The 27,975-nt window shown below is 47.1% G+C and overlaps 1 protein-coding gene across 3 annotated transcripts in view; it reads left to right on the top strand.

The window, feature by feature from the left end:
• Positions 1-27,975, top strand: part of necab2 (N-terminal EF-hand calcium binding protein 2) — a 183,454-nt gene that overhangs the window by 129,226 nt on the left and 26,253 nt on the right. For 2 of the 3 annotated variants that reach the window (XM_078542944.1, XM_078542941.1), the window contains 3 exons: positions 9,026-9,138; positions 10,610-10,687; positions 20,549-20,640. In XM_078542944.1, coding sequence (XP_078399070.1) covers positions 9,026-9,138; positions 10,610-10,687; positions 20,549-20,640 — 283 coding nt within the window. The remainder of the gene's footprint in view (positions 1-9,025; positions 9,139-10,609; positions 10,688-20,548; positions 20,641-27,975) is intronic. The other variant, XM_078542942.1, reaches the window with a different exon arrangement.

Genomic DNA, 27,975 nt, shown 5'->3' with positions numbered 1-27,975 from the left:
TGTCAGGAGATGACCCAGTGTCCAGGACTCCTGGCATGTTCTCCCACTGGAAGCTGAGTAATCCCCTGAGGAGGCAAGAAAGCAGTGTAAAAAAATTCCTAGGCCCTTTCAAGGGGAAAGAAAATTGGGAAATTTCGTCTCCAGCCCACCCCCACCTCAGTGATTAACATGAGTTCAGGGGATCAGAATGACATCAGGTTTGGACTCCTTGTCCAACCTATTGCCTGAGTTAACAGAGAAATTTGAAATTCTGGAGAGGTTTAAGAAAGTAAATAGGGAGAAACACATCTACTGACAGAAGGCCCGGGAGGGGCCCAGTAACCAGCGGACACAGATTGAAGAGGATTGGCTATGGAAGCAGGGAATGAGAGAAGAATTGTTTTACTCAATGAGTTGCTATGATCTGGAGTGCACTGCATGAAAGGGTAGTGGAAACAGATTCAGTAGTCATTTTCAAAAGGGAATTGGTTAATATTTGAAGAGGCTGTAATATAAGAGTGTTCAGCGTAGCAAGGGTTAATGTGGGATTGGAGAACTGTAGTGCCCACATTATGGTGTCGAGAGTCACATGATAGCAGACCTAATAGTGGACTGAGTAAGAAGAGAGTCTAGTCGAAGTCAGCGTGAAGTTAGTTCCTAGTCTGGACTATGCTTTGTTCATATGTAAATAGTTATGTGTTGCCGATAAACACTAATGTTCAAGCTTACAAGCCTCTGTACCTTTTGTGAGACTTACTGAACAAATCCTTGCAAAAGAGGATACACTTGCAGGGCTATGATGAAGGAGCAGGGGAGTAGGGCTAATTGAATAGCTCTTTCAAAGAGGCGTTTCCTGCTCTTCTGCATTGTTTGCTCTATGTCATTCCCAACGAGGAATTTGTCCAGCTCCTGTTTGAACTATCGCAGCGAACTTGCACTCACCACATGAGCTGGCAACTTGTACTAACCAATAATGCCTGGCGTAAACAAACATCTGCTGACATTGAACCAGGTTCAGTGTTTAATATCCAATACAAATGGCACCTCCACACACTGTCCACCCTGCCCCACTGGCTTCCCTTGACCTATCTAGTTCAGATAATCTGACCACACTGGCACAATCTAGTCCCTTCATCGCTTTAAATACTTTAGTGTCTGCACCCTTGCAGTCAAGGCTTTTCTAGACAGGCTCTGCTTGTATCACAGTGATGCTAATGGTGTTGGCTCAGAGCCTGCGCGTCAGGTTTTTAATTGAATGTAGCTCGTTGTGTTTGACAGATTGTTGGTGTTTGGTTGATCTAATTAGCAGTTAGTAAATGGAGAAGCCGTGCAATTTACCAGGAGCTGATGGGCTGTCAGTGTTAGCCTCCCACACTCACTGAGCTTCCCAACCTGCCCGCACTGTGTTTAACATATCTTTGCTCACAGTTAAACTCTGTCAGATTTAGCCCAGTAAATACCAGGATGTTAACGTGCTTTGGAGCAACAGACTGTGCTCACAACACAGCTCACACGCCTCAGACTGCTATGTAAATGTGGCTTTCGCAGGAGGAAAGAAAAATCACTCTTTGTTCCTTTGTTTTGCTTTTCTCTCACATGCTTCCTGCCTCCTACTCTGTCTCATTCCATTCTCTCTCTCTCTTGCACTTTCTCCCTATCTCCTTGTCTCTTGCTCACTCTGGCCCAGATTTCCGGTCCCAGGTTAGGAGCACAGAGTCTAGGAGATTTCCCAGCTCGGAGAACCCGACTTTTAAAAATGCCCACCTACCCCCCGCAATTCCCCCGCCACCCCCCTCCCAAAGCTGGACAGTTTTTGGACAGCTGGACAGTCCTTTGACAACTGGACACCTCCTTCACAGTGTGACAGTTCCAATGATATTGTGCATAAAATGTGTGTAATCATGTTTACTTTTAACAATCTCAAAGGGTCCCTTACCTCTCCCAAAGGTGCCTTGGATCCCTATCAAAAGGGGCACCTTACCTCTCCAAAAGGGTACCCTGGCTATCCATAAGAATCCACCAAGTTCAGAGCTCCTCTTACCTGTTCTATTCTGCATACTCCGTGTTCCATCTCCTGTTCTTCCAAAATCCCACCAGTGTAGGCAGATGATGATTTAAATGGCCAGCTGCCTCTGCGAAGTGCGCATGTGTGAATCCCGGCCCGACTCGAGATCTGCCCCCGTGTAGATGAGAAATGCCGGGCTTCGGGGGGGCGGGGGGTGGGACTTAGAACTTTCAACTTTTCCGGGTTTTTGCAATGATGGAGCGCCTCTCCATTGTGGCAATAATCTGGACTACAGTGTCTGTAATTTAAGTGAATCTTGACGAGGAGAACTACATCTGGGAGTAGATGGCGAAGAGAGTATGGGGTGAAGAGAGAATGGAATCCTAGGACAGAGAATGACAGTTGAGGTAGTTTTTTGGGGAAATTGTGGCATTTCTTTCACTTACAGCTTTTTTAGATTAAAAACCTATGAATTATGAAACAATAAACCAGTTCATCATTCTTACAGTAAACTGTCTCTCACAATGCATATAAAAGTGAATTGGAGAGAGGGTACATTTGGAAGTGTACACAGTTTAAAATGTCCCATGAGATAACCTCACAAGATCCTTTGCATTTTTATTTGAAGATCTGGGCTAGGAATTCAAAACTTTTCAGAAATGCCCCTGAGTTTTAATGTATCGAGCATCTTTGGGAGCAATCTTCCCTTAATAATTCTGCAAAACCAGCTGCAGTCATCAGTGGTATTAACTGGCCCAAAAATCTGCTGACTAACTTTTAATAACTTACTAACTCTTAACTTACTAACTTTTTCAACTTACTTCTTGCTCGTTGCTTCCCGTATCCAGCTTGTTGCCTGTCTTGACTCACTGCTTTCCTCCCTGACTCTCCCTCTTGCCGCCTCCCTCCCACTCGCTGCTTCCCTCCCTGACCCTCCTGCTCGCTGCCTCTCCCACTCCCTGGCCCTCCCGCTCACCTCCTCCTTCCCTGGCCCTCGCACTCACCGCCTCCTACTCGCCGCTTCCCTCCCCAACTCTCCTGCTTGCTGCCAGCCCCACTCCCCAGCCCTCTCACTCGCCAGTTACCTCCCTCATCCTCCCTGTCACTGCCTCCTCTTGCTTGCTGTCTCTCTCTTCTGAACCCCTGCTGTGAGCTCGGGAGAGGGGCAGCAAGAGGGAGGAAGTGAGTGAAGGAGTGAGAGGGGCTGCGAGTGGGAGGATTGGGGAGGGAAGTGATGAGTGGGAGGGCTGGGGCACAGGAGAGGCGGTGAGCAGAGGGAGGCAGCAAATGGGAGGGTCGGGGAGGGAGGCAACGAGCAGGAAGGCAGGGGAGGGAAGTGGCGAGCAGGAGTGTCAGGGAATGGGACAGGCAGCAGGAGTGAGCTGCAGGAAAGACAAGGGGTGAGTGATAGCTCCAGGCTGCATGAACTGACATGAGTGAACTTTAAGCGTTAATTTCACCTGATTAATCTTGTCAAGCTTAGATCTTGTCCATTAATTTCCTGCCATATAGGAGTGTACCAGCTCTTTGCTAATGGGCTAGAGTGGCAGTAAACCTTAATTACCCATAAGAATATGTGCAGTGGTGATAATTAAGTGTGTGGCACTTGATGGACTGTTGCTTGGCTGCACAGGCACGCAGCTTAGAGGGAACATGAATGGTTGCCTAAAGCTGAAGGCTTGAAGCTAACAGGAAAAATGTCAGGCAGAAAACTACAATCCCAGTAGCCTTTGTGGAAAACGGCAGAAAACAAGTGTAAATTTTCAGAGTGTGGTTACTCTCCACTGTTCTGAGAGTCTGAACCAAACAGCCAGGGTTTGTAGACCCCCACTAAGGAGGAAGCAAAGTATTGCCTTGGTGCTACTGCTTCCTACAAGAGATAAAATCAGAAGGACTTTGTGAACTGGATAACCGACAGTTAAATAATGATGACAATTTGGACATTCTATTCGAATTCTTAGATTAAAGTTATAAGAAAGATGACCTGTTAAGTGTCTATGAGGCATGGTCAGGCTTTGATGGATTTCAAAAAACCATTGGCTATTCCATGGAGGAATATTTCATGGAATTTACTCAATTGTATAAAAGGTTAATGAAACTCGATTTGGAACTCCCTAGAACAGTATTAGGATTTTAATTTCTGGATTGTGCTACCCTGTCTCATCTGGACAGGTTCCTTGTGTTTGTTTCTTAGAGAGGGAGACTCTTTTGGATCAGATGTCTGCTGCTGTGAAAAAATCCTGGGGAAACACTTATTTCCTTCAGCCTTCATGGAACAAATGGAAAATTCTGCAGCAACATAAAGAATAATTGCCTGATTTTGTAATGATCCACTTCTGGAAGCAGACAATGGAAGAATTAAAGATAGGCAGAATGAAAATGAAAGCATCTGTAGCAGATTTGGCTATTACAGCAGAAGAGAGAAGTGAAATGGAAATAATAGGCAAATAAATTCCAAGAATTCCCAAGGAACAGTTAATAGGTACTTCAGGTGTGACTCAAAGCATCATTATGTGACGAACTGCCCAAAGCGAAAATGCAGAGTCCCTGAAATGACACATGATGAAGAGAATTCTGCAGAAGAGGATGAAGATAATGATGAATCCAAACAAATTTGCAAGGAGTTTTAATCCTGTGATGAATGTGTTAGTCACAAACTACTTTAACTCTGCATTGCTAGATAGTACTTGTACTTCGACAGCACATGGAGCACATTGGCTAAAATTTTACCTTGATTCAATAAATAGTGAGGATCAACACAAAATTAAGGAATGTAAAAATCCTGCATGCTTTATATTTGCTGATTACAACACATTGAGGCCAGAAAGGAGAATTCTAATTCCATTTATGTGGTCCCTAGTGAAATAACTATTCTATTGAATAAGCCTTCAACGAAAGAGACACAAATGAAACTTGAGCATGATAATCTAATTACTTTTGGAACACCAGTGGATCTGCAGTTTATCCAGTCAGAATGTTATTGCATCCCCTTAACAAAGCCTGATGTTTCTCATCAGGGAGTTAGACAACTATTAATAGCTTCAGTGATAAGAATCAGAGAGAAAAAAAACAAATTGTCTTCAATTAATAGAAATAGAATCATAGAAAGTTTATGGCACAGAAAGAGGCCAGTTGGCCCATTGTGCCTGCCTAATCCCACTCTCCAGCATTTGGACTGTAGCCCTGCAGGTTACGGTGCTTGAGGTGCATATCCAGGCACCTTTTAAATGAGTTGAGGGTTTCTGCCTCTACTACACTTTCAAGCAGTGAGTTCCAGACCCCACAACCCTGTGGGTGGTTGTTTTTTCCTCATCTCCCCTCCAATCTTTCTGCCAATCACTTCAAATCTATGCCCCCTAGTCACTGACCTCTCTGCTAAAGTAAATAGGACCTTCCCATCCACTCTATCCAAGCCCCTTACAATTTTGTACATCTCAGTCAAATTACCCCTCAGCCTCCTCTGTTCCGAGGAGAACTACCCCAGCCTATCCAATCTTTCCTCATAGCTGCAATTTTCCAGTCCTGGCAACATCCTCGTAAATCTCCTCTGTACCCTCTCTAATGCAATGACATCCTTCCTGTAATGAGGTGACCAGAACTGCACGCAGTACTCAAGTTGCGGCCTGACTAATGATTTATATAGTTCCAGCATAACCTCCCTGCTCTTATATTCTACACATGGGCTAATAAAGGAAAGGATTCCATATGCCTTCATCACCACCTTATCAACCTGTCCCGCTACCTTCGGGGATCTGTGGACATTCACTCTGAGGTCCCTCTATTTCTCTACACCAGTGAAATTTCTAAAGAAAGTATTGGAGGATGCCATCATGTCCTATTGCAAGTCTTCCACTGACACATGCCTTTAACGGGGTAGTTGTCATTTATCTAAAGGTATGGGACAAAGACAGATATGTTCTACATTTTATAGACCTGCCGGCCGGATTTAATCTTTCTATGGTACTTAGTAAAGACAAAATAGTTACTGTACACAAAGCCGTGAAAAAAGTGGATTGAGACTGGATGTGGGACACCAACAAAGTTCCTGACTGACAATGGAGGAGTGTTCACCATTGGTGAATTCAGTGGTGATTTATATAGTCCCATAAATGGTGATAAATACCACAGCCGAAAGTCCTTTCATCAATGGACTTTGTGAAAGGAATCATACCAATGAAATGCTGAATAAAATTTTAGTTTATCAACCAGACTGCAAGTTGACAACTGTCCAGGCATGGGCAGTTCAAGCAAATAATTTCCTCCAGATGCCTGAATGATATATAGCTTTTCAATTAGTGTAAGGGCAAAATCCCAATTACTTTTCATGCTGTAAGATAGACCTCCTGCTCCAGAAGATTAAAAATCTATCACCTTTTTTTTCTGCACATTTCAATGCAGGAAAACAGACTTTCATCAAGGCTGAGATTTCAGAGAAAATCAGAGCACTTGGAGGCATTGTGTAAAATCAGATGTAGAATGTGATTCAGGAGATTTGGGGGCAGAGTTTTGCACTGGAGGTGAGAATTGGGAGGTGTGTTTGATGCTGGGTCACGAGCCAGCCCCCAATGCCTTGCGCTGTACTTCTGACAGATACATGGCATTACAGGAACTTTCCCTCCATGACCCACAGCTCTCCAGCAGGCTCACTTCTCCCTGCCACATTGGTTGAAACTTCCAGTGTCCTTCAAAAATCGTTCCACTCAGCCTGAGTCTTTCAGATCTGACTTTCGCCAGTAAGGCTCACCTCGGCGGCTTCTTGTTCTCTAAATCCCCAAATGTTTCATCTGTTCTGTCTCCTTTTGAACAGAAAACACTCTCACAAGCATCCCGCTTTGTTATAAAAAAAAATCAGTCCTTCTGCTTCTCCATAGTAGTGGCTGCTTTGTTTTTCCACACAGCTGTATCTATCTTGTCTCTCCCCATGTCTCAGGAAGCAGCTTTCCTTTTTCTGTGAGTTACTGTGTTAAGGTGTAAACTGTCACTCAATTTCAATAGATTTCTGTTTGAGTTATTCTCCCTGGCTACCAGATCACATGGGCTTGTCTCTGAGCTGGGCTGCTTTCAGAATTCTCAATTTTACCTTAGGCTAAAGGAAATATTTTATAACACAACCCCCTTGTGAAGTCCAGCATCCGTAACAGGTGGAATTTGAGAAATGTGTTATTAATAAGATTTGAACAGAATTTAAAATTGGGAGTCAGGTTCGAGGAAATTTGAAAAAATTGGTTTAGATATTAAGCAATGTAGGTCTGGAATAGCTTTAGATCAACAATCCTATTCAGTGAGTGTTACTCCTATCCTGGTTAAACATACTAGGTCCTCACAGAAAGATGATGTTATATCTAAAGAAGAGACAACAATTGTAAAGCTTGATTGGTCAATTGAGCTGGATTGTAACTCAGACTAGACCAGATGCTAGCTTTGGAGGTAAATACTACGATGAAATATCCTTTTTTCACGGGGTGTGGGTGTCGCTGGCTGGGCCAGCATTTATTGCTCATCCCTAATTGCCCTTGAGAAGGTGATGGTGAGCTGCCTTCTTGAACCGCTGCAGTCCTGTTAGGAAGGGAATTCCAGGATTTTTACCCAGCAACAGTGAAGGGATGGTGATTTAGTTCCAAGCCAGGATGGAGTGTGGCTTGGAGGGGAACATGAGGACAGTTTGCCCATGCCTCTGCTACCCTTGTCCTTCTAGATGGCAAACTCGATAACGTTTGATGTCAAATAAAACATATTTTAAAAAACCTGGAGAACTACGTACTTAAGTTTCCATCATTATATTACACAAAGAAGATTAAACTAGTCATTTTTAGCAAGGTTTCAATGCTAATCTTCATGGGTATTCTAGCACAGCTGGTTTCATAATATTTCTTTTGGATGAAAATGGAAAATATTGTCCTTAACCTTGGGAAGCTAAGAACATAAAAATATTGTTAAAAGTAATTTGTCTGCTGAAACTTTGGGTCTTGGGTTGACAGTGGATATAGGGTTGTATTTGTCAAGTACCTAAGTGAGATTCTGTACAAGGGGCGCACTGAAGTTTGTATTCAATATTTTTAGGTAATCATTCATTGTGGGATCATATAAACTCTATAAAAAATGAGAGTGAGCAAAGATTACAGAAATTCAAGGTTGCTGGCTTGAAACAAATATTGGACAGAAAGGGAATCTCTAGAATTAAATGGTTAGACCCAAGTCATGAACTGGTTATTTTATACAAAGGAACGGTGTGTGCAAAGGAACTGCTTGGGGTCCTAAAGAAGGGATGTCTCACAATATAATGCTTTGTACAGAATATGAAGATTTTTCACTTAATTTGTTTTAAAATTTTGATTGTATATACTAACTTTAATTTTTATTTAAGGGGAGAGAAAGGGATCTGGTAATTGTATATTATATTTTTTTAATTGTATGCAGCTGGTGGGCATTAATTGGGGATTCACTTGACTTATAAATAGCTAGAGACTAAAACTGGTTGTTGGGGTTCGGAGGTGTATGCTCACAATGTGCAACTCTGTAAATAAACGTAAAAATGTCAACTAAAGATCGGCTCCAATTCTACCCTTCTTCAACTAGCTTTCTGGGTTAGAATATTCTCAGCACGTCTTTTGATTCATTACTTGTCTCATTTCCAGTATCTTTAATATTTTGTTTTTGTACTGGAATAAAACCCCCTCCACACTGTCCATCAAATGTTGAAACAAGGGAGGATGCTGGGCAGGACAATCCCAGCCAAGACCTGGAAATAAATTCAAATGAAGCAGAGATTTTTCACCGTGAAATGCTTTTGTTTACTGAGGCCTTCAGTCAAAATCTTTGGTGAATGGGCAATTGGGAGGCAGGAGTGGGAGCTATCCCATCCTCTGTTCTGCAATCCTATCTGTGTAATGAATTCTTAATAGGATGTTGGTGCTATTTTCCTCTCCTCCCTGCTGACCCCCTAACATCCCTCTCATTCTCTCCCTCTCTCACTCGTCTTTTTCTGATGACACTGAAACCCGTGGCTTACCCTTGTTCCACTTTCCTGCTCTTTCTCTCCAGCACCTTTTCCTTGTTCGCCAACACATGGCCGTCGGACAGAAGCAACTGGGAGAGTTTGGCTGCTCCCTGAAGCAATATCTGAAAGATGTGTCAGTACAACAAGACTGCTTCCAGTGAGTCCACATATTTAAGGCAAAAACAAAAATACCTGGAAAAACTCAGCAGGTCCGACAGCATCTGCGGAGAGGAACACAGCCAACGCTTCGAGTCCGCATGACCCTTCAACATAATTTTATACATATTTAACACATATTTAAGGGTTAGTTGCATTGAAGTGTTGCATCTTTTCCTCACAGCAGAGGGAAGCTGTGAGATAAACTGAATGGACCATATGAAGACTCTGAACAGTTTGATCTCACGTGAGAGGGGTTGCTGTTCGATTGAGGTGACCCAGTTGCCTCATTAGGGACACCAATATTCACAGATACAGTCCTTCACCCGGGTCTCACCCACCGAGAGCACATGCTTCCTAACACCATCTAACAACTCCTGCTGGAAACTTTGCTAGCATGGCTGTTGGGCTTTGCTCTAATGCTTCAACAGCCAGTAACACTCACTCTCCTGGCTCGATCACTTAGACTGAGCTTTGGGTGAGATATCAGATGGGAACTCCATTAAGAGAAGGTTTTCCGGGAGCTAGAGATATACAAATCATTGGATCAAATCATTCAACAGGTATCTCCCTCTTTCAGTGTCAATGGTCCTGCACCCTGAGGAATCTCACAATCTCAGTTAGAAGATCCATTGACCATTCCTCAATACTGACCATTCCATGTGCTGAGCATATTCGATACCGATTGTTCCCAATACCGACCATAGGAACATAGGAGTAGACCATTCGGCCCGTCAAGTCTGCTCCACCATTCAATATGATCATGGCTGATCATCTACCTCTACACCACTTTCCCTCGCTATCCCCATATCCCTTGATGCCATTAATGTCTGGAAATCTATCAATTTCTGTCTTGAACATGCTCAATGACTGAGCCTTCACAGCCCTCTAGGGTAGAGAAATCCAAAGATTCACCACCCTCTGAGTGAAGAAATTCCTCCTCATCTCAGTCTTAAATGGCCTGCCCCTTATCCTGAGACTGTGTCCCCTGGTTTTAGACTCACCAGCCAGGGGAAAACATCTTATCCACATCCAGCCTGTCATGTTTGGTAAGAATTGCAAGTTTCAATGAGATCACCTCTCGTTCTTCGAAACTGTAGAGAATTCAAGCCCAGTTTCCCCAATCTCTCCTCATAGGACACTCCCACCATCCCGGGGATCAGAGTGGTGAACCTCCATTGCACTCCTGCTATGGCAGGTATATCCTTCCTTAGATAAGGAGCCCAAAACAGTATGCAATACTCCAGGTGAGGTCTCACCAAGGCTCTATACAATTGCAGCAAGACACCTTTACCCCTGCACTCAAATCCCCTTACCATTCTCTTTACTGATCATTCCCAGTACTGACTGTTCTCAGTGCTGCCAATTCCCTGCACTAACCATTGCCAGTGCTGAGTGCTTGTTCAGAGGGTGTTTGATGGCATTAGGTGGATTTGGACAACATGATCTCTAATCTATCTTCTCCTCCTCAGTGTTACGGCCGTGAGGTTACCAGATGGATTCACCTTCGTTGTGTATGAGTTTTGGGAGAGTGAGGAACAATGGAAGAAGTAAGTGACATGTCACTAGCAATCTGTCAAATTTCTTCTCCTGCTCTGTGTATGGATTCAAGGCAGCCTGATATTCTGCATCTTAATTCCTGTTTTATATCGGTTGAAAGAGGAGGCTTTTTAGGATTGCGCATCTCAACCCAACTGTACACAGAGCAGTCTGCATGCTCCCACTCCTCTATAGTACCCAGCAACTACTCTCACAGGCGTGGACCTGAGGCAGGGATTGGTGTGATTCCTCACTCACACACAACTTCCCACATCACACTGCCATTCACAACCTCTATTGTATGCTAGTGTCTCACAATGGCATCAATATAATAACCCCAATAGCAAACTTCAGCACAGACTGAGCAGAAAAAATACCCATCAAAACAACCTGACTGTTAACCAGCAGTACCAGACTTGTACTTTGCTCTGTACTGACCATTGGAGAGTGGAGTCAGTAACTAAAAGAGCGCAAGGCAGGGTGAAACTGAGAGCGGAGCTGGAGAGTTAAAAGAGCACGAGAAGGGTCGAGACTGAAAGCGGAGCCAGAGAATTGAAGGAGCGTGAGAACGGGTGAGACTGGAGGTCTGCACTGGAATGCTGCTTTGCGCTGCATTAGAGTGCTTCAGTTGGAGTTTAGTGAGAGAGGGACTCTTAAGGGTTAATTTCTATCTAAACTCTAATCTTTCTTTAATTTAACAACTAACTAAAAGTTGCTGTTTGGATTGGGAGAAGGTGAGTTTTAGTCCAGCTTTAAAACTGTCCCAGACTGCTGAGGGAGGCAAGGGAGGAGATTGCAGGGGATCTGACCCAAATTTTTAATTCCTCTCTGGCCACAGGGTGGGTGCCAGAGGACTGGAGAACAGCTAATGTGGTTCCGTTATTTAAGAAGGGTTGAGGAGATAAGCCAGGGAACTACAAACCAGTAAGTCTCACATCAGTGGTAGGAAAACTATTGGAGAAAATTCTGAAGGAGAGAATCTACCTCCACTTGGAGAGGCAAGGTTTGATCAGGAATAGTCAGCATGGCTTTGTCAGAGGGAGGTCATGCCTAACAAATTTGATTAAATTTTTTGAGGAGGTGACCAGGTGTGTAGATCAGGGTAGTGCATTTGATGTAGTTTATATGGATTTCAGCAAAGCCTTTGACAAGGTCCCACATGGGAGACTTATAAAGAAGGCAAAGGCACATGAGATACAGGATAATTTGATAAGGTGAATTCAAAATTGGCTTAGTTGTAGAAGACAGAGGGTGATGACAGAAGGCTGCTTTAGTGACTGGAAGCCAGTGTCCAGTGGCGTACCATAGGGATCTGTGCTTGGTCCTCTATTATTTGTCATTTATATAAACGACATATATGAATATGTTGGGGGGTGGGATTAGTAAGTTTGCGGATGACACAAAGATTGGTCGGGTGGTTAACAGTAATGTTGAGTGTCTTGGGCTACAAAAAGATATAGACAAGATGGTCAAATGGGCAGATAAGTGGCAGATGGAATTTAACCCTGAAAAGTGTGAAGTGATACACTTTGGAAGGAGTAATTTGACAAGGAAGTATTCAATGAACGGCGTGACACTAGGCAGTTCTGAGGAACAAAGGGACCTTGGCGTGTGTGTCCATAGATCTCTGAAGGTGGAGGGGCATGTTAGTGGGTTGGTGAAAAAGGCATATGGGACACTTGCCTTTATCAATCGAGGCATAGATTACAAAAGTAGGGAGGTCATGTTGGAGTTATATAGAACCTTGATGAGGCCACAGCTGGAGTACTATGTGCAGTTCTGGTCGCCACATTACAGTAAGGATGTGATTGCACTAGAGGGGGTGCAGAGGAGATTCACCAGGATGTTGCCTGGGATGAAACATTTAAGTTATGAAGAGAGGTTGGATAGACTTGGCTTGTTTTCATTGGAGCAGAGAAGACTGAGGGGCGACCTGATCGAGGTATACAAGGTTATGAGGGCATGGACAGGGTGGATAGGGAGCAGCTGTCCCCCTTAGTTGAAGGGTCAGTCACGAGGGGACACAAGTTCAAGGTGAGGGGCAGGATGTTTAGGGGGGATGTGAGGAAAATCTTTTTTACCCAGAGGGTGGTGACGGTCTGGAATGCACTGCCTGGGAAGGTGGTGGAGGTGGGTTGCCTCACATCCTTTAAAAAGTACCTGGATGAGCACTTGGCACGTCATAACATTCAAGGCTATGGGTCAAGTGCTAGTAAAGGCGATTAGGTAGCTGGTCAGGTGTTTCTCATGTGTCAGTGCAGACTCAGTGGGCTGAACGGCCTCTTCTGCACTATTTGATTCTGTGATTCTGTGAAAACAGGGGTTATACAGGCTCTGCTTGCAGCTTCAGTAAGTAAATTAATTAACTGGCTTAAATAGGTTTTCAGGCGCTAGATTTAGTCGGCATAAAAGCAAGCCATCTACATGCTGCTTTTGTTTGCGCTGGAGTGCTGCTTTGGGCTGCATTAGAGTGCTTCATTTGGGGTTTGGTGAGAGAGGGAGTTTAGTGAAGAGGGAAGGAGGTGATCCTTACATTTTCTACCTTTCCTCAGTAAGAAGAGAGGCGGCCTTGGTAAGTAGGGCCTCTTTAGTATTTCTTTTGTCCTTAATATTCTCTAAATGAGAGGAAATAAAAGTAAAGGGAGTAATTTACGGGTAACTCATGGCAGGGCAGCTCAGCCAAGTGGAATTCTCCTCCTGTCTGATGTGGGAAGTCAGGGACACCTCCAGTGTCCAGGGCGACCATGTGTGCAGAGAGTCTCTCCACCTGCAGCTACTCGAAATCCAAGTTTCAGCGCTGGAGCTGTGGCTAGAGTCACTGTGGAGAACCAGCAAGGATGAGATTTTAGTGGATAGCATGTACAGTGAGGCGGTCACACCGCAGGTATAGAGTGCGCAGGCAGGAAATGAATGGGTGACTGCCAGACAGAGTAAAAACACACTAGACAGGCAGTGCAGGAGAACCCTGGGTCCACCTCTCTCTCCAACAGATTTTCAGTTTGGATACTGCTGGGGGTGATGGTTTCTCAGGAGAATGCAGCAAGAGCCAGGTCCGAGGCAGCATGAGTGGCTCAGCTGCACAGAGTGGGGGATAAAGAGTGGGAGGGGATTCTATCGTAAGGGAGACATATAGATGTTTGTTCAGCCGCAGATGTGACACCAGGATGGTATGTTTCCTCCCTGGTGCCAGGGTCAAGGATGTCACTGAGCAGCTGCAGGACATTCTGAAGGGGGAGGGTGAACTGCCAGAGGCCATGGTCCATGTTGCTGCCAACGGTATAGGGATGAGGTCCTGAAAGTAGAATATAGGGAGCCAGGAAATAAATTAAGAAGCAGGACCTCAAAGATAGTAATCTCAGGATTACTCTCAGTGCCACATGCTAGCGAGATCAGGAATTGGAAAATAGACCACATGAATGTGTGGTTGGAGAGATGGTGCAGGAGGGAGGGATTTAGATTCCTGACACATTGAGACTGATTCTGGGGAAAATGGGACCTGTACAAGCTGGACAGGTTGCACCCAGCAGTACCTGGACCAATATCCTCAAAGGGGTATCTGCTAGTACTGGGGGGAGGGTTTAAACTAGATTGGCAGGGCAATGAGAACCAGAGTGGGGAGACACGAGAGGGAAACAAAGAGAGAAATGGAAGACAGAAAAGTAGAAAGGAAAAGTAGAAGGCAGAGGAAACAAAGATTAGTAGCAAATAGGGCCATAGTACAAAAAGAATGTGTAAAAATGTTAAAAAGACAAGTCTAAAGGCACTGTATCTGAATGCATGGAGCATTCGCAATAACTTAGGCAAATTAACAGTGCAAATAGATGTAAATGGGTACGATATGATTGCGATTACGGAGACATGGCTGCAGGGTGACCAAGGCTGGGTACTGAATATCCAAGGGCACTCAGTATTTAGGAAGGACAGGCAAAAAGGAAAAGGAGATGGCGTGGCATTGTTAGTTAAAGATGAAATCAGTGCGAAAGTGAGAGAGGATATTGGTTCAGAAAATTGAGGGGGAAGCGCGGGAGTAGGTGTGGGCGGGCGGCCCTCCGATCAGCACCCCCAATCGGGGGCGCACCGCCATTTATCGTGGGTGGGCCAATTAAGGCCCGCTCAGCGTGACGTCCGCACGAAAGTGCTGTGCGCTCCCTGTGCGGGTGGGGGAAATGGCAAATGCGGAAGTGCACTCTGATCTCCCTGAGACTAAGTGCTGCCTCAGGGAGATCGGTTCCCAAAATGAAAAAGTTATTCTTTGGAAAATTACATTTACCATCCATGTCCCCTCATGTGACAATGTCACATGAGTTGGGACATGGACATAGCTTTAAGTAAAAGTTAATCTTAATTTTTAAATTCAGTCATGAAACCTCATCCCGCCCGTGGATGAGGTTTCATGCTTTTTCAAGAGGCCACTAGCGCTCCCGACCTGCCCGCCAGCCTTAAGGTTGTACGGGCGGGTCCACTAATTGCTTTAATTGGTTTTTGAATGGCCTCAATAGGCCGTTGACAGGTCAGCGGGCACACAGCTGGCTCGGCTGCACCCCCACTGACCTGAAAATGCAAGTGATGCAGGATGACATCGGGAGTTCCGCCAGACGTCATTCCGCGTCATTTCACGCGTCGGTGAGCGGGCCCTGCCCCCGCTCGCTGATGGGAAAATTCTTGCCTAGATCTAGAATCAGCCTGGGTGGAGTGAAGATGCAACAAAGGGTGGAAAACATTAGTGGGAGTTGTCTATAGGCCTCCAAACAGTAGTGATAAAATAGGGGACAACATTAAACAGGAAATTAGAGATACATGTAACAAGAGTGCTACATTAAGCATAGGTGACCTTAATCTACATATAGACTGGGTAAACCAAATTAGCAATAATACTGTGGCAGATGTATTTCTGGAGTGTGTACGAGATGGTTTTTAGACCAGTATGTCAAGGAACTGACTAGGGAACAGGCTATCCTAGATTTGGTATCGTGCAATGAGAAGGGGTTAATTAATAATCTTGTTGTGTGGGGTCCTTTAAGGAACAGTGACCATAACATGATAGAATTCTTCATTAGGATGGAAAGTGAAGTATTTTGATCTGAAACTAGGGTCCTAAATCTAAACAAAGGAAACTATGAAGGTATGAGGCGTGAGTTGGCTAAAATAGATTGGGGAACTTCATTAAAATATTTAAGGCATGAATGTATGCATTGCAACAGTTATACATTCCTTTCTGGTGCAAAAACACAACAGGCAAAGCAACCCAACCATGGCTAACAAAATAAATTAAAGATAGTATTCGATCCAAAGAGGAGTCATGTAAAGTTGCTAGAAAAAGTAGCAAGCCTGAGGATTGGGAGCAGGTTAGAATTCAGCAAAGGAGGACCAAGAGATTGATTAAGAGGAGAAAAATAGAGTGTGAGAGTAAACTTGCAAGGAACATAGAAGCAGACCGTAAAAGCTTCTATCAGTATTTGAAAAAAAAGATTAGTGAAGATAAATGTAGGTCCTAAATGGGAGAATTTATAACAAAGAACAAGGAAATGGCAGAGCAATTAAACAATTACTTTAGTTCTGTCTTCACAGAGGAAGACACAAATAACTTCCCAGAAATACTAGGGAACCAAGGGTCTAGTGAGAAGGAGGAATTGAAGGAAATTTAATAACAAAAACAGTAGTGCTGGAGAAATTAATGGGACGGAAAGCTGACAGCTCCCAGGGCCTGATAATCTACATCCCAGGGTACTAAAGGAGGTGGCCATGGAAATAGTGGATGTGTTGGTTGTCGCCTTCCAAAATTCTGTAAATTTTGGAACAGTCCCGGCAGATTGGAGGGTGGCAAATGTAACCCCACGATTTAAAAAAGGAGGGAGGGAGAAAAAAGTGAATTACAGACCGGTTAGCCTAACATCAGGAGCAGGGAAAATGCTGGAGCCTGTTATAAAGGATGTGATAACAGGGCATTCAGAACATATCAATGGGATTAGACGAAGTCAACATGGATTATGTTTGACAAACTTGCTGGAGTTTTTTGAAGATGCAACTAGCAGAATAGATGTGGGAGAACAGTGGATGTGGTGTATTTGGATTTTCAGAAAGCTTTTGATAAAGACCCACATAAGAGGTTGGTGTGTAAAGTTAAAGCACGTGGGATTGTGGGTAATATATTTGCATGGATTGAGAATTGGTTAGCAGACAGGAAACAAAGAGTAGGAATAAATGGGTCTTTTTTGGAGTGGCAGGCGGTGACTAGTGGGGTGCTGCAGGGATCAGTGCTAGGGCCCAGCTATTCACAATACATATCAAGGATTTGGATGAGGGAACCAAATGTAATATTTCCAAGTTTGCTGACGATATGAAACTTGGTGGGAATGTGAGCAATGAGGAGGGTGTTAAGAGGCTTCAAGGCGATTTAGAAAGGTTGAGAGAGTCGTAAAATACATGGCAGATGCAGCATAACGTGGATAAATGTGAAGATATCCACTTTGATAGGAAAAACAGAATGGCAGAATATTACTTAAATGGTGATAGATTGAGAAATGTTGATGTACAAAAGGACCTGGGTATCCTTGTACACCAATCACTGAAAGCAAGCATGCAGGTGCAGCAAGCAGTTAAGGAGGCAAAGGGTATGTTGGCCTTCATGCGAGAGGACTTGAGTACAGGAGCAAGGATGTCTTACTGAAGTTGTACAGGGCCTTGCTGAGACCACACCTGGAGTATTGCATGCAGTTTTGGTTTCCTTCCCTTGGAAAGGATATACTTGCCATAGAGGGAGTGCAGCGAAGGTTCAACAGACTGATTCCTGGGATGGCAGGATTGTTGTATGAGGAGAGATTGGGCCGAATAGGCCTGTATTCACTGGAGTTTAGAAGAATGAGAGGAGATCTTATTGAAATTGAAAAATTCTGACAGGGATTGACAGACTGGATGCAGGGATGATGTTTCCTCTGGCTCCGGGGGAGTCTAAAACAAGGGGTCACAGTCTCAGGATACGGGGTGGATCATTCAGGACTGAGGTGAGGAGAAACATCTTCACTCAGAGGGTGGTGAACCTGTGGAATTCTCTACCACAGACGGTTGTGGAGGCCAAGTCACTGAATATACTTAAGAAGGAAATAGATAGATTTCTGGACTCTAAAGGCATAAAGGGGTATGGGGAGAGCACAGGAATATGGTGTTGAGATGGAGGATCAGCCATGATCATTTTGAATGGCGGAGCAGGCTTGAAGGGCCAAATGACCTACTCCTGCTCCTATTTTCTATGTTTCCTGGGACGGACTGTTCCCTGAGACAATTCTCTGTACAAATAATTTCTAATAATGATCATTACCTGTACCTGACCATTCCCTGTGCTGACCATTTCCTGTAACCATGCCCATTGTTGTTCAGTCCCAGTGCGGACAAATCCCAGTGTTGTTCATTCTCAGTGCTGACCAATCCCAGTGTCATTCATTTCTAGTGCTATTCATTCCTAGCGCTGACCAGTCCCTGTGACCATTCCCAGTGCTGTTCATTCCCAGTGCTGACCATTCCCAGTGCTGTTCAATCCCAGTGCTGTTCAATCCCAGTACTGACCATTCCCAGTGCTGTTCACTCCCAGTGTTGTTCATTCCCAGCCATGATCATTCCCAGTACTGATTATTCCCAGTGCTGTTGATTCCTAATGCTGACTATTCCCAGTGCTGTTCGTCCCCAGTGCTGATTATTCCCTGTGCTGTTCGCTCCCAGTGCTGACCGTCCCCAGTGCTGACAATTTCCAGTGTTGTTCATTCCCAGTGCTGACTGTTCCAAGTACTGACCATTTCCAGTGCTGTTCATTTCCAGTGCTGACTGTTCCCAGTGCTGGCCATTTCCAGTGCTGACTGTTCCCAGTGCTGATCATTTCCAGTGCTGACTGTTCCCAGTACTGACCATTTCCAGTGCTGTTCACTCCCAGTGCTGACTACTCCCAGTACTGTGCATTCCCAGTGCCATCCATTCCCATTTCTGTCCATTCCCTGTGCTGGGCATTTCCAGTGCTGTTCATTCCCAGTGCTGCTCATTCCTAATGCTGACTATTCCCAGTGCTGTTCATTCCTAGTGCTGACTATTCCCAATACTGTTCATTACCAGAGCTGATCATTCCTCATGCTGTTCGCTCCCAGTGCTCACCATTTCTAGTGTTGTCGATTCCCAGTGCAGTTCATTCCAGTGCTGACCATGTCCAGTGACCATTCCTAGTGCTGTCCCTTCCCAGTGCTGTCCCTTCCCAGTGTTGACCATTCCCAGTGCGTTTCATTCCAGTGCTGACCATGTCCAGTGACTATTCCTAGTGCTGTTCATTCCCAGTGCTGGCTATACCCAGTGCCACTTTTTCCCAGTGCTGGTCATTCCAAGTGCTGTTCATTCCTAGTGCTGACTATTCCCAGTACTGTGCATTCCTAGTGCCGTCCATTCCCACTGCTGTTCATTCCAGTGCTGACCATGTCCAATGACCATTCCCAGTGCTGTTCATTTCCAGTGCTGCCCACTACTAGCCCTGAACACTTCCAGTGATGTTCACTCCCAGTGCTGACCATTTCCAGTGCTGTTCATTCCCATTGCTGTCCATTCCCAATGCTGTTCATTCCCAGTGCTGACCATTCTCAGTGCTGACCATTCCCAGTGCTGTTCACTCCCAGTGCTGTCCCTTTCTCAGTACTGTGCATTCCCAATGCCGTTCATTCCCAGTGCTGGCTATTCCCAGTGCTGTTCATTCCTAGTGCTGACTATTTCCAGTACTGTGCATTCCCATTGCCGTCTATTCCCAGTGTTATTCATTCCCATTGCTGTCCATTCCCAATGCTGTTCATTCCCAGTGCTGACCATTGCCAGTGCCGTTTACTCCCAATGTTGTCCATTCCCAGTGCTGTCCATTCCAAGTGCTGTTCATTGCAGTGCTGACCATGTCCAGTGACCATTCCCAGTGCTGTTCATTCCCAGTGCTGACCATTTCAAGTGCTGACTATTCCCTGTGCTGGTCATTCCCAGCACTGTTCAATCCCAGTGATGTTCATTCCCAGTGATGTTCATTCCCTGTGACCATCCCCAGTATTTACCATTCCTAGCGCTGACCATTCCCAGTAGTGGTTATACCAAGTGCAGACCATTCCCAGTACTGTTTATACCCAGTGCTGACCATTTGCAGTGCTTTTCATTCCCAGCGTTGTTCATTTCCAGTGCTGTTCATTTCCAGTGCTGATCATTCCCAGTGCTGTTCATTCCCTGTGATCATTCCCAGTGTTGTTCATTTCCAGTGCTGACCATTCCTAGTGCTGACCATTCACAGTGCTGTTCATTCCCTGTGATCATTCCCAGTGCTGTTCATTCCCTGTGATCATTCCCAGTGTTGTTCATTCCCAGTGCTGATCATTCCCAGTGCTGTTCATTTTCAGTGCTGATCATTCCCAGTGCTGATCATTCAGTGCTGTTCATTTCCAATGCTGATCATTCCCAGTGCTGTTCAATCCATGTTGTTCATTCCCAGTGCTGATCATTCCCAGTGCTGTTCATTTTCAGTGCTGATCATTCCCAGTGCTGATCATTCCCAGTCCTGTTCATATCCAGTGCCGATCATGCCCAGTCATCATTCCCAGTGCTGTTCATTTCCAGTGCTGGTTATTCCCAGTGATCATTCAGAGTGCTGTTTATTCCCAGTGCTGATTATTCCCAACGCTGATCATTCCCACTGCTCTTCATTCTCTGTGATCATTCCCAGTGCTGATTATTCCCAGTGCTGTACATTTCCAGTGTCTGTACTGGTTGTTTGACCGAACTGAATTCTCTGCCCAATGAGTGAGGGCCTTCCTGAACCAGCTGCTTCTATCAAGCCGCTTTCGTTCTCACACTCAGTTCTCTTTTCCCTCCAGCCATCTTCAAAGTACAAGATCTAAGGCCTTTCAACATGTTAAAGTGGACACACTGACCCAGCCCGAGATTGTCTCCACATTGTTTATACCAGGTAAGGGAAGCCTCCATTCCTGGCCGGAGCAGAAATGTGTCATTAGACTGGGTGGGAGACCGGGTGTAGTGCTGCTGAGCGCACCGGAGTGCCACTCCAGCACCTTCTGTTTAAAAGCTTGTCCAATATCACGCAGCCTGCCAAACCTACTGGACATTCAACTGACTTATATTTGAAAAATGTTGTCAAGCTGCTCATCCAATCACAGACTGGCTCCCCCCTAGTGAGCCTCTCAGCAGCAAATCCAGAGAGAAACCAGCCTCTGATTGGACGAGCAGCAAAGAGTGGGAAGGTCCAGGGCTCGAGCCGACGCAAGGCAGCCAGAGCGGCGCCGAGCGGCGTCCAAATGATTGATTGATTGGAGGCTGTGTGAGAGAGAGAGAGTGTGGGGATGGGTCAGTGGGGTGAGTCAAGAGGGGGGAAGCGGGGGCCGAGAGAGTTGGGGGGAGGGTGTGGGGGGTCGAGGCAGGGGCTCGGTGGGGGTTTGCCGGGGGTGTGTCGGGGGAAGGGTCGAGAGAGTGAGGGGCGGGAGGCGGTCGAGAGAGTGAGGGGCGGGAGGCGGTCGAGAGAGTGGGGGGCAGGGGGGGGTCGAGAGAGTGGGGGGCGTCAAGAGAGTAGGGGGGCATCGAGAGAGTGGGGGGCGGGGGGTCGCGAGAGTGGGGGGCGGGGGGGTCGAGAGAGTGGGGGGCGGGGGGTTCGAGAGAGTGGGGGGCGAGGGGTTCGAGAGAGTGGGGGGCAGGGGGGGGTCGAGAGAGTGGGGGGGGTCGAGAGAGTGGGGGGGCGGGGAGTCGAGAGAGTGGGGGGCGGGGGGGTATGGGGGGGGCGGGGTGGGTCGAGAGAGTGGGGGGGCAGGGGTGTGGGGGGGGCGGGGTGGGTCAAGAGAGTGGGGGGCAGGGGGTGGGGGTGGGGGTTTCAGGGGGCGGGGGGGTCGAGAGAGTGAGGGGGTGGGGGAGAGAGAGTGGTGGGGTGGGGAAGAGAGAGTGGGGGGGTGGGGGAGAGAGAGTGGGGGGCGGAGGGGGGAGTGTGTGAGAGGAAAGAGTGTGGGAGGGAGAGAGAGTTTGGGGGGAGAGAGTGTGGGGGGAGACTGAGTGTGTGGGAAGGGGGAGAATATTGGGGGTAGAGTGTGGGGGGAGAGTGAGTTTGGGGGTAGAGAGAGCGTGTGGGGCAGAGAGAGTGTTGGGTGGGGGATAGAGTGGGGAGAGAGAGAGAGTGTGTGGGGAGGAGAAAGAGTGTGGGGGTTGGGGGAGAGAGAGTGGGAGAGGGGGAGAGAGCATTTGGGGAAGAGAGGTGTGGGAGAGAGGTTTGGGGGGAGAGGGAGTGCGGGAGACAGGGAATGCGGGAAGGAGAAAGAGTTTGGAGGGGAGAGGGTGTGTGGGGGAAGAGAGAGTTCGCGGGACAGAGAATGTGGGGGGAGAGGAAGTGTGGCAGGGAGACAGAGCTTGGGTGGGGAGAGACAGAGTGTTAGGAGAGAGAGTGTGTGGGGAGGAAGAAAGAGTGCGAGAAGGGAGTGTTGGGGGGAGAGTGTAGGTGGAGCAAGGGTGTGGGAGGGAGAGAGAAAGAGAGTGTGTGTGGGGCAGAGAGGGAGTGTAGTGAAAGAGGGTGTGGGGGGAGAGAGCGTGTAGGGGAAGAGAGAGTGTGGTGGGAAGAGAGAAAGGGAGAGAGAGTGTTGTGGGCAGAGTGTAGGGGGAGAGAGAGTGTGGTGGAGAGAGCGAGTGTGTGGGGAGAAAGAGAGTATCGGTGAGATAGAATGTGGGAGGAGGAGAGAGAATGTTGGGGGGAGAGAGAGAATGTTGGGGGGAGAGAGAGAATGTTGGGGGGAGAGAGAGAATGTTGGGGGGAGAGAGAGAGTGTGTGGGTGAGAGAGTGTTTGGGGGAGAGAGAATGTGTTGGGGGAGAGAGAATGTGTTGGGGGAGAGAGAGTGTGTGGGGGGAGAAAGAGAATGAAGTGGAAAGAGTGGCGGGGAGAGAGAGTTGGTGGGGTAGAGTGAGTTTGGGGGGAGAGAGTGTGATGGGGACAGAGTGTGTGGTGGGTGAGAGTGTTGGGGGGAAAGAGAGTGTGGGGTGGGGGGGATAGAGTGTGGGGTGGGTGAGAGAGTGTTGGGTGGGGAGAGAGTGTGGGGCGGGTGAGAGAGTGTTGGGTGGGGAGAGAGTGGGGCGGGTGAGAGAGTGTGGGGGGCAGATAGAGTGTGGGGTTGAGAGAGAGTTTGTGGAAGGAGAGAGTGTGGCGGGGTGGAGAGAGAGTGTGTGGGCGTGGGGAACAGAGAATGTGGGGATTGGGGGGAAGAGTGTGTGGGATGGGTAGAGAGAGTGTAGGAGTTGAGAGAGAGTGTGGGTGGGAGTGAGAGTGTGAGGAAAGAGCATGATTCTCATTAATTCCTTGGCTGTAATGACCTGAGGATGTGAAATGCGGTATAGTGTTTTTGTTCCCTGCTGGCAGGCTTTGCATGGAACTTACAGCGCAGAAACAGGCTATTTGGCCTGCCCATCTATGTTGGTGTTTATGTTTCACACAAAGCCTCCTCACACCCTTCTTAATCACACAAGTGTTGTGGGGTGACGGTGTGGTATTGTCCCTGGACTAGTAATCCAGAGACCCAGGGTAATGCTCTGGAGACCTGGGTTTGAATCCCACCATGGCAGATTGTGGAATTTGAATTCAACAAAAATCTGGAATTAAAAGTCTGATGATGACCGTGAAACCATTGTCGATTGTTGTAAAAACCCATCTGGTTCACAAATGTCCTTAAGGGAAGGAAATCTGCTGTCCTTACCTGGCCTGACCTACATGTGACTCCAGACCCACAGACTCTTAAAATGCCCTCTGAAATGGCAATGCTGACCCTCCAGAGTCCTTCTGACTAACCTCTGGGGGCTGGTGCCAAAATTGGGAGCATTATCCCACAAATGAGACAAGCAACAGCCTGACAAGGTCATATTCATGGAATCATACCTTACAGACAATTGGCTGAAATTTACCCTGATTGGGCAGGCGTGTGCCCAACCCGATCAGGTGTGAAACCACACGAGATGATGTCGGGTGAGCGTCCCAACGTCATCCTGCGCTCAGGAAGAGGGCACTGAAGCCCATTAACGGAGCAATTGCCTGTCATTTTATGTGGCCCGTCCAACCTTACGGTTAGTGGATGGGTGAATTGGCCAGGCAGCCATTGCATTTTTCATCAAACCCCATTCAAGGGCCGGATGAGGTTTCCGTATTTAAATAAAATTAAAAAAGCAACCTGGGGGCACCATTTTTATTATCTATATGTTCAGGTGCCTGATTGTGATGCTTGGACATGTTTTTCCTGATTTTAAAAACTTTATTCCCTGGGTTTCAGGTCTGCAGCTCCCGACCATCAGGGAGCTTTCTGTCAGCACTCACCCACGCCTGCACTGATTTTATAGCCCACCCTCCTCCATCCCCCACCCCGGCAGCGCTGAGCGTTTCAGCGCATGCTTCACGCTGGCTGACCATTCATTGACTAGCCAGCGTGAAATCGCCGTCGGGGGCCAATCGCAGTCGACACTCCATTTCCCGACTGCTCCCGGGCCCACTGATGGCGCCCACCCACCGAGCCGAAAATTCTCACCAATGTCCCAGACACCACCATCGCCATCCCTGGGTATGTCCTGTCCCACCGGCAGGACAGAAGCAGCAGAGGTGGTGGTGCAGTGGTATATAGTCAGGAGGGATTTTTTTTTACTCATTCACGGGATGTGGGATTCGCTGGCTGGGCCAGCATTTATTGCCCATCCCTAATTGCCCTTGAGAAGGTGGTGGTGAGCTGCCTTCTTAAACTGCTGCAGTCCATTTGGTGTAGGTACACCCACAGTGCTGTTAGGAAGGGAGTTCTGGGATTTTGACCCAGCGACAGTGAAGGAATGGCGATATATTTCCAAGTCAGGATGGTGAGTGACTTGGAGGGGAATTTCCAGGTGGCGGTCTTCCCATCTATCTGCTGCCCTTGTCCTTCTAGATGGTAGTGGTTGTGAGTTTGGAAGGTGCTGCCTAAGGAGTCTTGGTGAGTTCCGACAGTGTATTTGGTACTCCCAGTTGCCCTGGGAGTCCTGAACATCGACTCCAAACCCCATGAAGTCTCAAGGCATCTGATCAAACATGGGCAAGGAAACCTCCTGCTGATTACCACGTACTGCCCTCCCTCAGCTGATGAATCAGTGCTCCTCCATGTTGAACACAACTTGGAGGAAGCGCTGAGGGTGGCAAGGGCACAGGATATACTCTGGGTAGGGACATCAATGTCCATCACCAAGAGTGGCACGGTTGCACCACTACTGACCGAGATGGCCAAGTCCTAAAGGACATAGCTGCTAGATTGGGACTGAGGCAGGTGGTGAGGGAACCAAGAAGAGGAAAAAACATATTTGAACTCATCCTCACCAACCTGCCTGCCGCAGATGCGTCTGATCATGACAGTATTGGTAGGAGTGACCATCACATAGTCCTTGTGGAGACAAAACTTCGTCTTCACATTGAGGATGCCCTCCATTGTGTTATGTGGCACTACCATTGTGCTAAATGGGATATATTTCAAATAGATCCAGCAACTCAAGACTGGGCATCCATGAGGCGCTGTAGGCCATCAGCAGCAGAATTGTACCCGAACACAATCTGTAACCTCATGGCCCGGTATATCCCCCACTCTACCATTACCATCGAGCCAGGGGATCAACCCGTGTTCAATGAAGCGTGCGGGAGGGCATGACAGGAGCAGCACCAGACATACCTATAAATGAGGTGTCAACCTGGTGAAGCTACAACACAGGATTACCTGCATGCCAAACAGCATAAGCAGCAAGTGATAGACAGAGCTAAGCAATTCCACAACCAACTGGTCAGATCTAAGCTCTGCAGGCCTGCCACATCCAGTCGTGAATGAAGAGGGACAATTAAACAACTCACTGGAGGAGGAGGCTCCACAAATACACCCATCCTGAATGATGGGGGAGCCCAGCACATCAGTGCAAAATATAAGGCTGAAGCATTTACTACAATCTTCAGCCAGAAGTGCCAAGTGGATGATCCATCTCGGCCTCCTCCGGGTGTCCCCAGCAGCACAGCTGCCAGACTTCAGCCAATTCAATTCACTCCACGTGATATCAAGAAACGACTAAAGGCACTGGATACTGCAAAGGCTATGGACCCTGACAATATTCTGGCAATAGTACTCAAGACTTGTGCTGCAGAACTTTCCAAGCTGTTCCAGTATAGCTACAACGCTGGCATCTGCCCGGCTATGTGGAAAATTGCCCAGGTATGTCCTGTACACCAAAAAAAGGACAAATCCATCCTATCCAATCAGTCTACTCTCAATCATCAGTAAAGTAATGGAAGGGGTCATCAACAGTGCTATCAAGCAGCACTTGCTTAGCAATAAACTGCACACTGATGCCCAGTTTGGGTTCTGCCAGGGCCACCCAGCTCCTGACCTCATTACAGCCTTGGTTCAAACATGGACAAAAGAGCTGAACTCCCGAGGTGAGGTGAGAGTGACTGCCCTTGATATCAAGGTCATATTTGACTGAGTGTGGCATCAAGGAGCCCGAGCAAAACTGGAGTCAATGGGAATCGAGGGAAAACTATCCACTGATTGGAGTCATACCTAGTACAAAGGAAGATGGTTGTGGTTGTTGGAGGTCAGTCATCTCAGCTCCAGGACATCACTGCAGGAGTTCCTCAGGGTAGTGTCCTCGGCCCAACCATCTTCAGCTATTTAATCAATGATCTTCCTTCCATCATAAGGTCAAAAGTGAGGATGTTCAATGATGATTGCACAATGTTCAGCACCATTCGCGATTCCTCAGATACTGAAGCAGCCTGTGCCCAAATGAGCAAGACCTGGACAATATACAGGCTTGGGCTGACACGTGGCAAGTAACATTCATGCCACACAAGTGCCAGGCAATGACCATCACTAACAAGAGAGAATATAACCATCGCCTCTTGATGTTCAATGGCATTACTATCACTGAATGCCCCACTATCAACATCCCTGGGGGTTACCATGGACCATGAACTGAACTGGACTAGCCATATAAATACTGTGGTTACAAGAGCAGGTCAGAGGCTAGGAACCATGCGACAAATAACTCACCTCCTGACTCCCCAAAGCCTGCCCACCATCTACAAGGCACAAGTCAGGAATGTGATGGAATACTCTCCACTTGCCTGGATGAGGGCAGCTCCAACAACACTCAAGGAGCTTGACACCATCGGGTGCCAGCAAAGTAGCTCGCTTGGCTGGCACCCGATCTAGAAATATTCACTCCCTCCAGTACCGATGCACAGTGGTGGGAGGGTGTACCATCTACAAGATGCACTGCAGGAACTCAACAAGGCTGCTTAGACAGCACCTTCCAAAATCCATGACTGCTACCATCTAGAAGGACAAGAACATCAGATACATGGGAACACCACCACCTTGAAGAGTCCCTCCAGGTCACTCACCGTCCTGACTTGGAAATATATCACCGTTCCTTCACTGTCACTGGGTCAAAATCCTAGAACTCCCTCCCTAACAGCACTGTGGGTGTACCTACATGACATGGACTGCAGAGGTTCTAGATGACAGCTCGCCGCTACCTTCTCAAGGGCAATTAGGGATGGACAATAAATTCTGGCCCAGTCAGCAACACCCACGTCCCATGAATGAATAAAAGAAAAACACAATCAGGGTAACCTTCAGATTCTTTCTTCCTTGTACGTTTATCAAGCTCCTTGAATGTGTCTATACTAGAATCATGGAAAGGTTGCAGCACAGAATGAGGCCAATCAGCACATTAGGCGGAATCGTCCGTGCCCCCTGGCGTGAGCGGACAATATGGTGAGAGGTCCAAAAATCGGTTTCACAACATGAAACCAGTTTGCGATCGTCTGCTCAGCCCGTTGATGGCGGGCCGTGTTTCCCACCTTCAGACATTGGGAACCTCATTGTCGTAGATCAGCATATCATTATATGGCCAGCCCGGAGGAATCATCCCCCCCCACTAAATCATCCACCCACTTTGGTGTGATTGCTCGCCGGCGCAAGACACGCCTTGACAAGTGTGACGTGCAGAAGTCGGGACTTACCACCAGGGCCTTGCTCACATTGCGGACATCCGAGGAGCAGAAGATGCTGGAGTCCGACAGCAATGGCACACTGGAGGAATGTCCATGTCATGCTTCTCATGGACATGGCTCTGCCATGAAGCAGCTCACGAAAGTTGGAAAGTTATCATTGAGGGTCTGCTCACAATGGATGATGGTCAGTGGGGGGTGGAGAGAAATTGACTGGGAGAGGAAGAGGTGTCAAGATGGGGTGAGGTTAGGGGTGT

Source organism: Cetorhinus maximus, chromosome 6 (assembly GCF_964194155.1).
Source record: "Cetorhinus maximus chromosome 6, sCetMax3.hap1.1, whole genome shotgun sequence".
Classification (NCBI taxonomy): Eukaryota; Metazoa; Chordata; class Chondrichthyes; order Lamniformes; family Cetorhinidae; genus Cetorhinus; species Cetorhinus maximus.
This window is presented reverse-complemented; position numbering and strand designations above follow the sequence as displayed.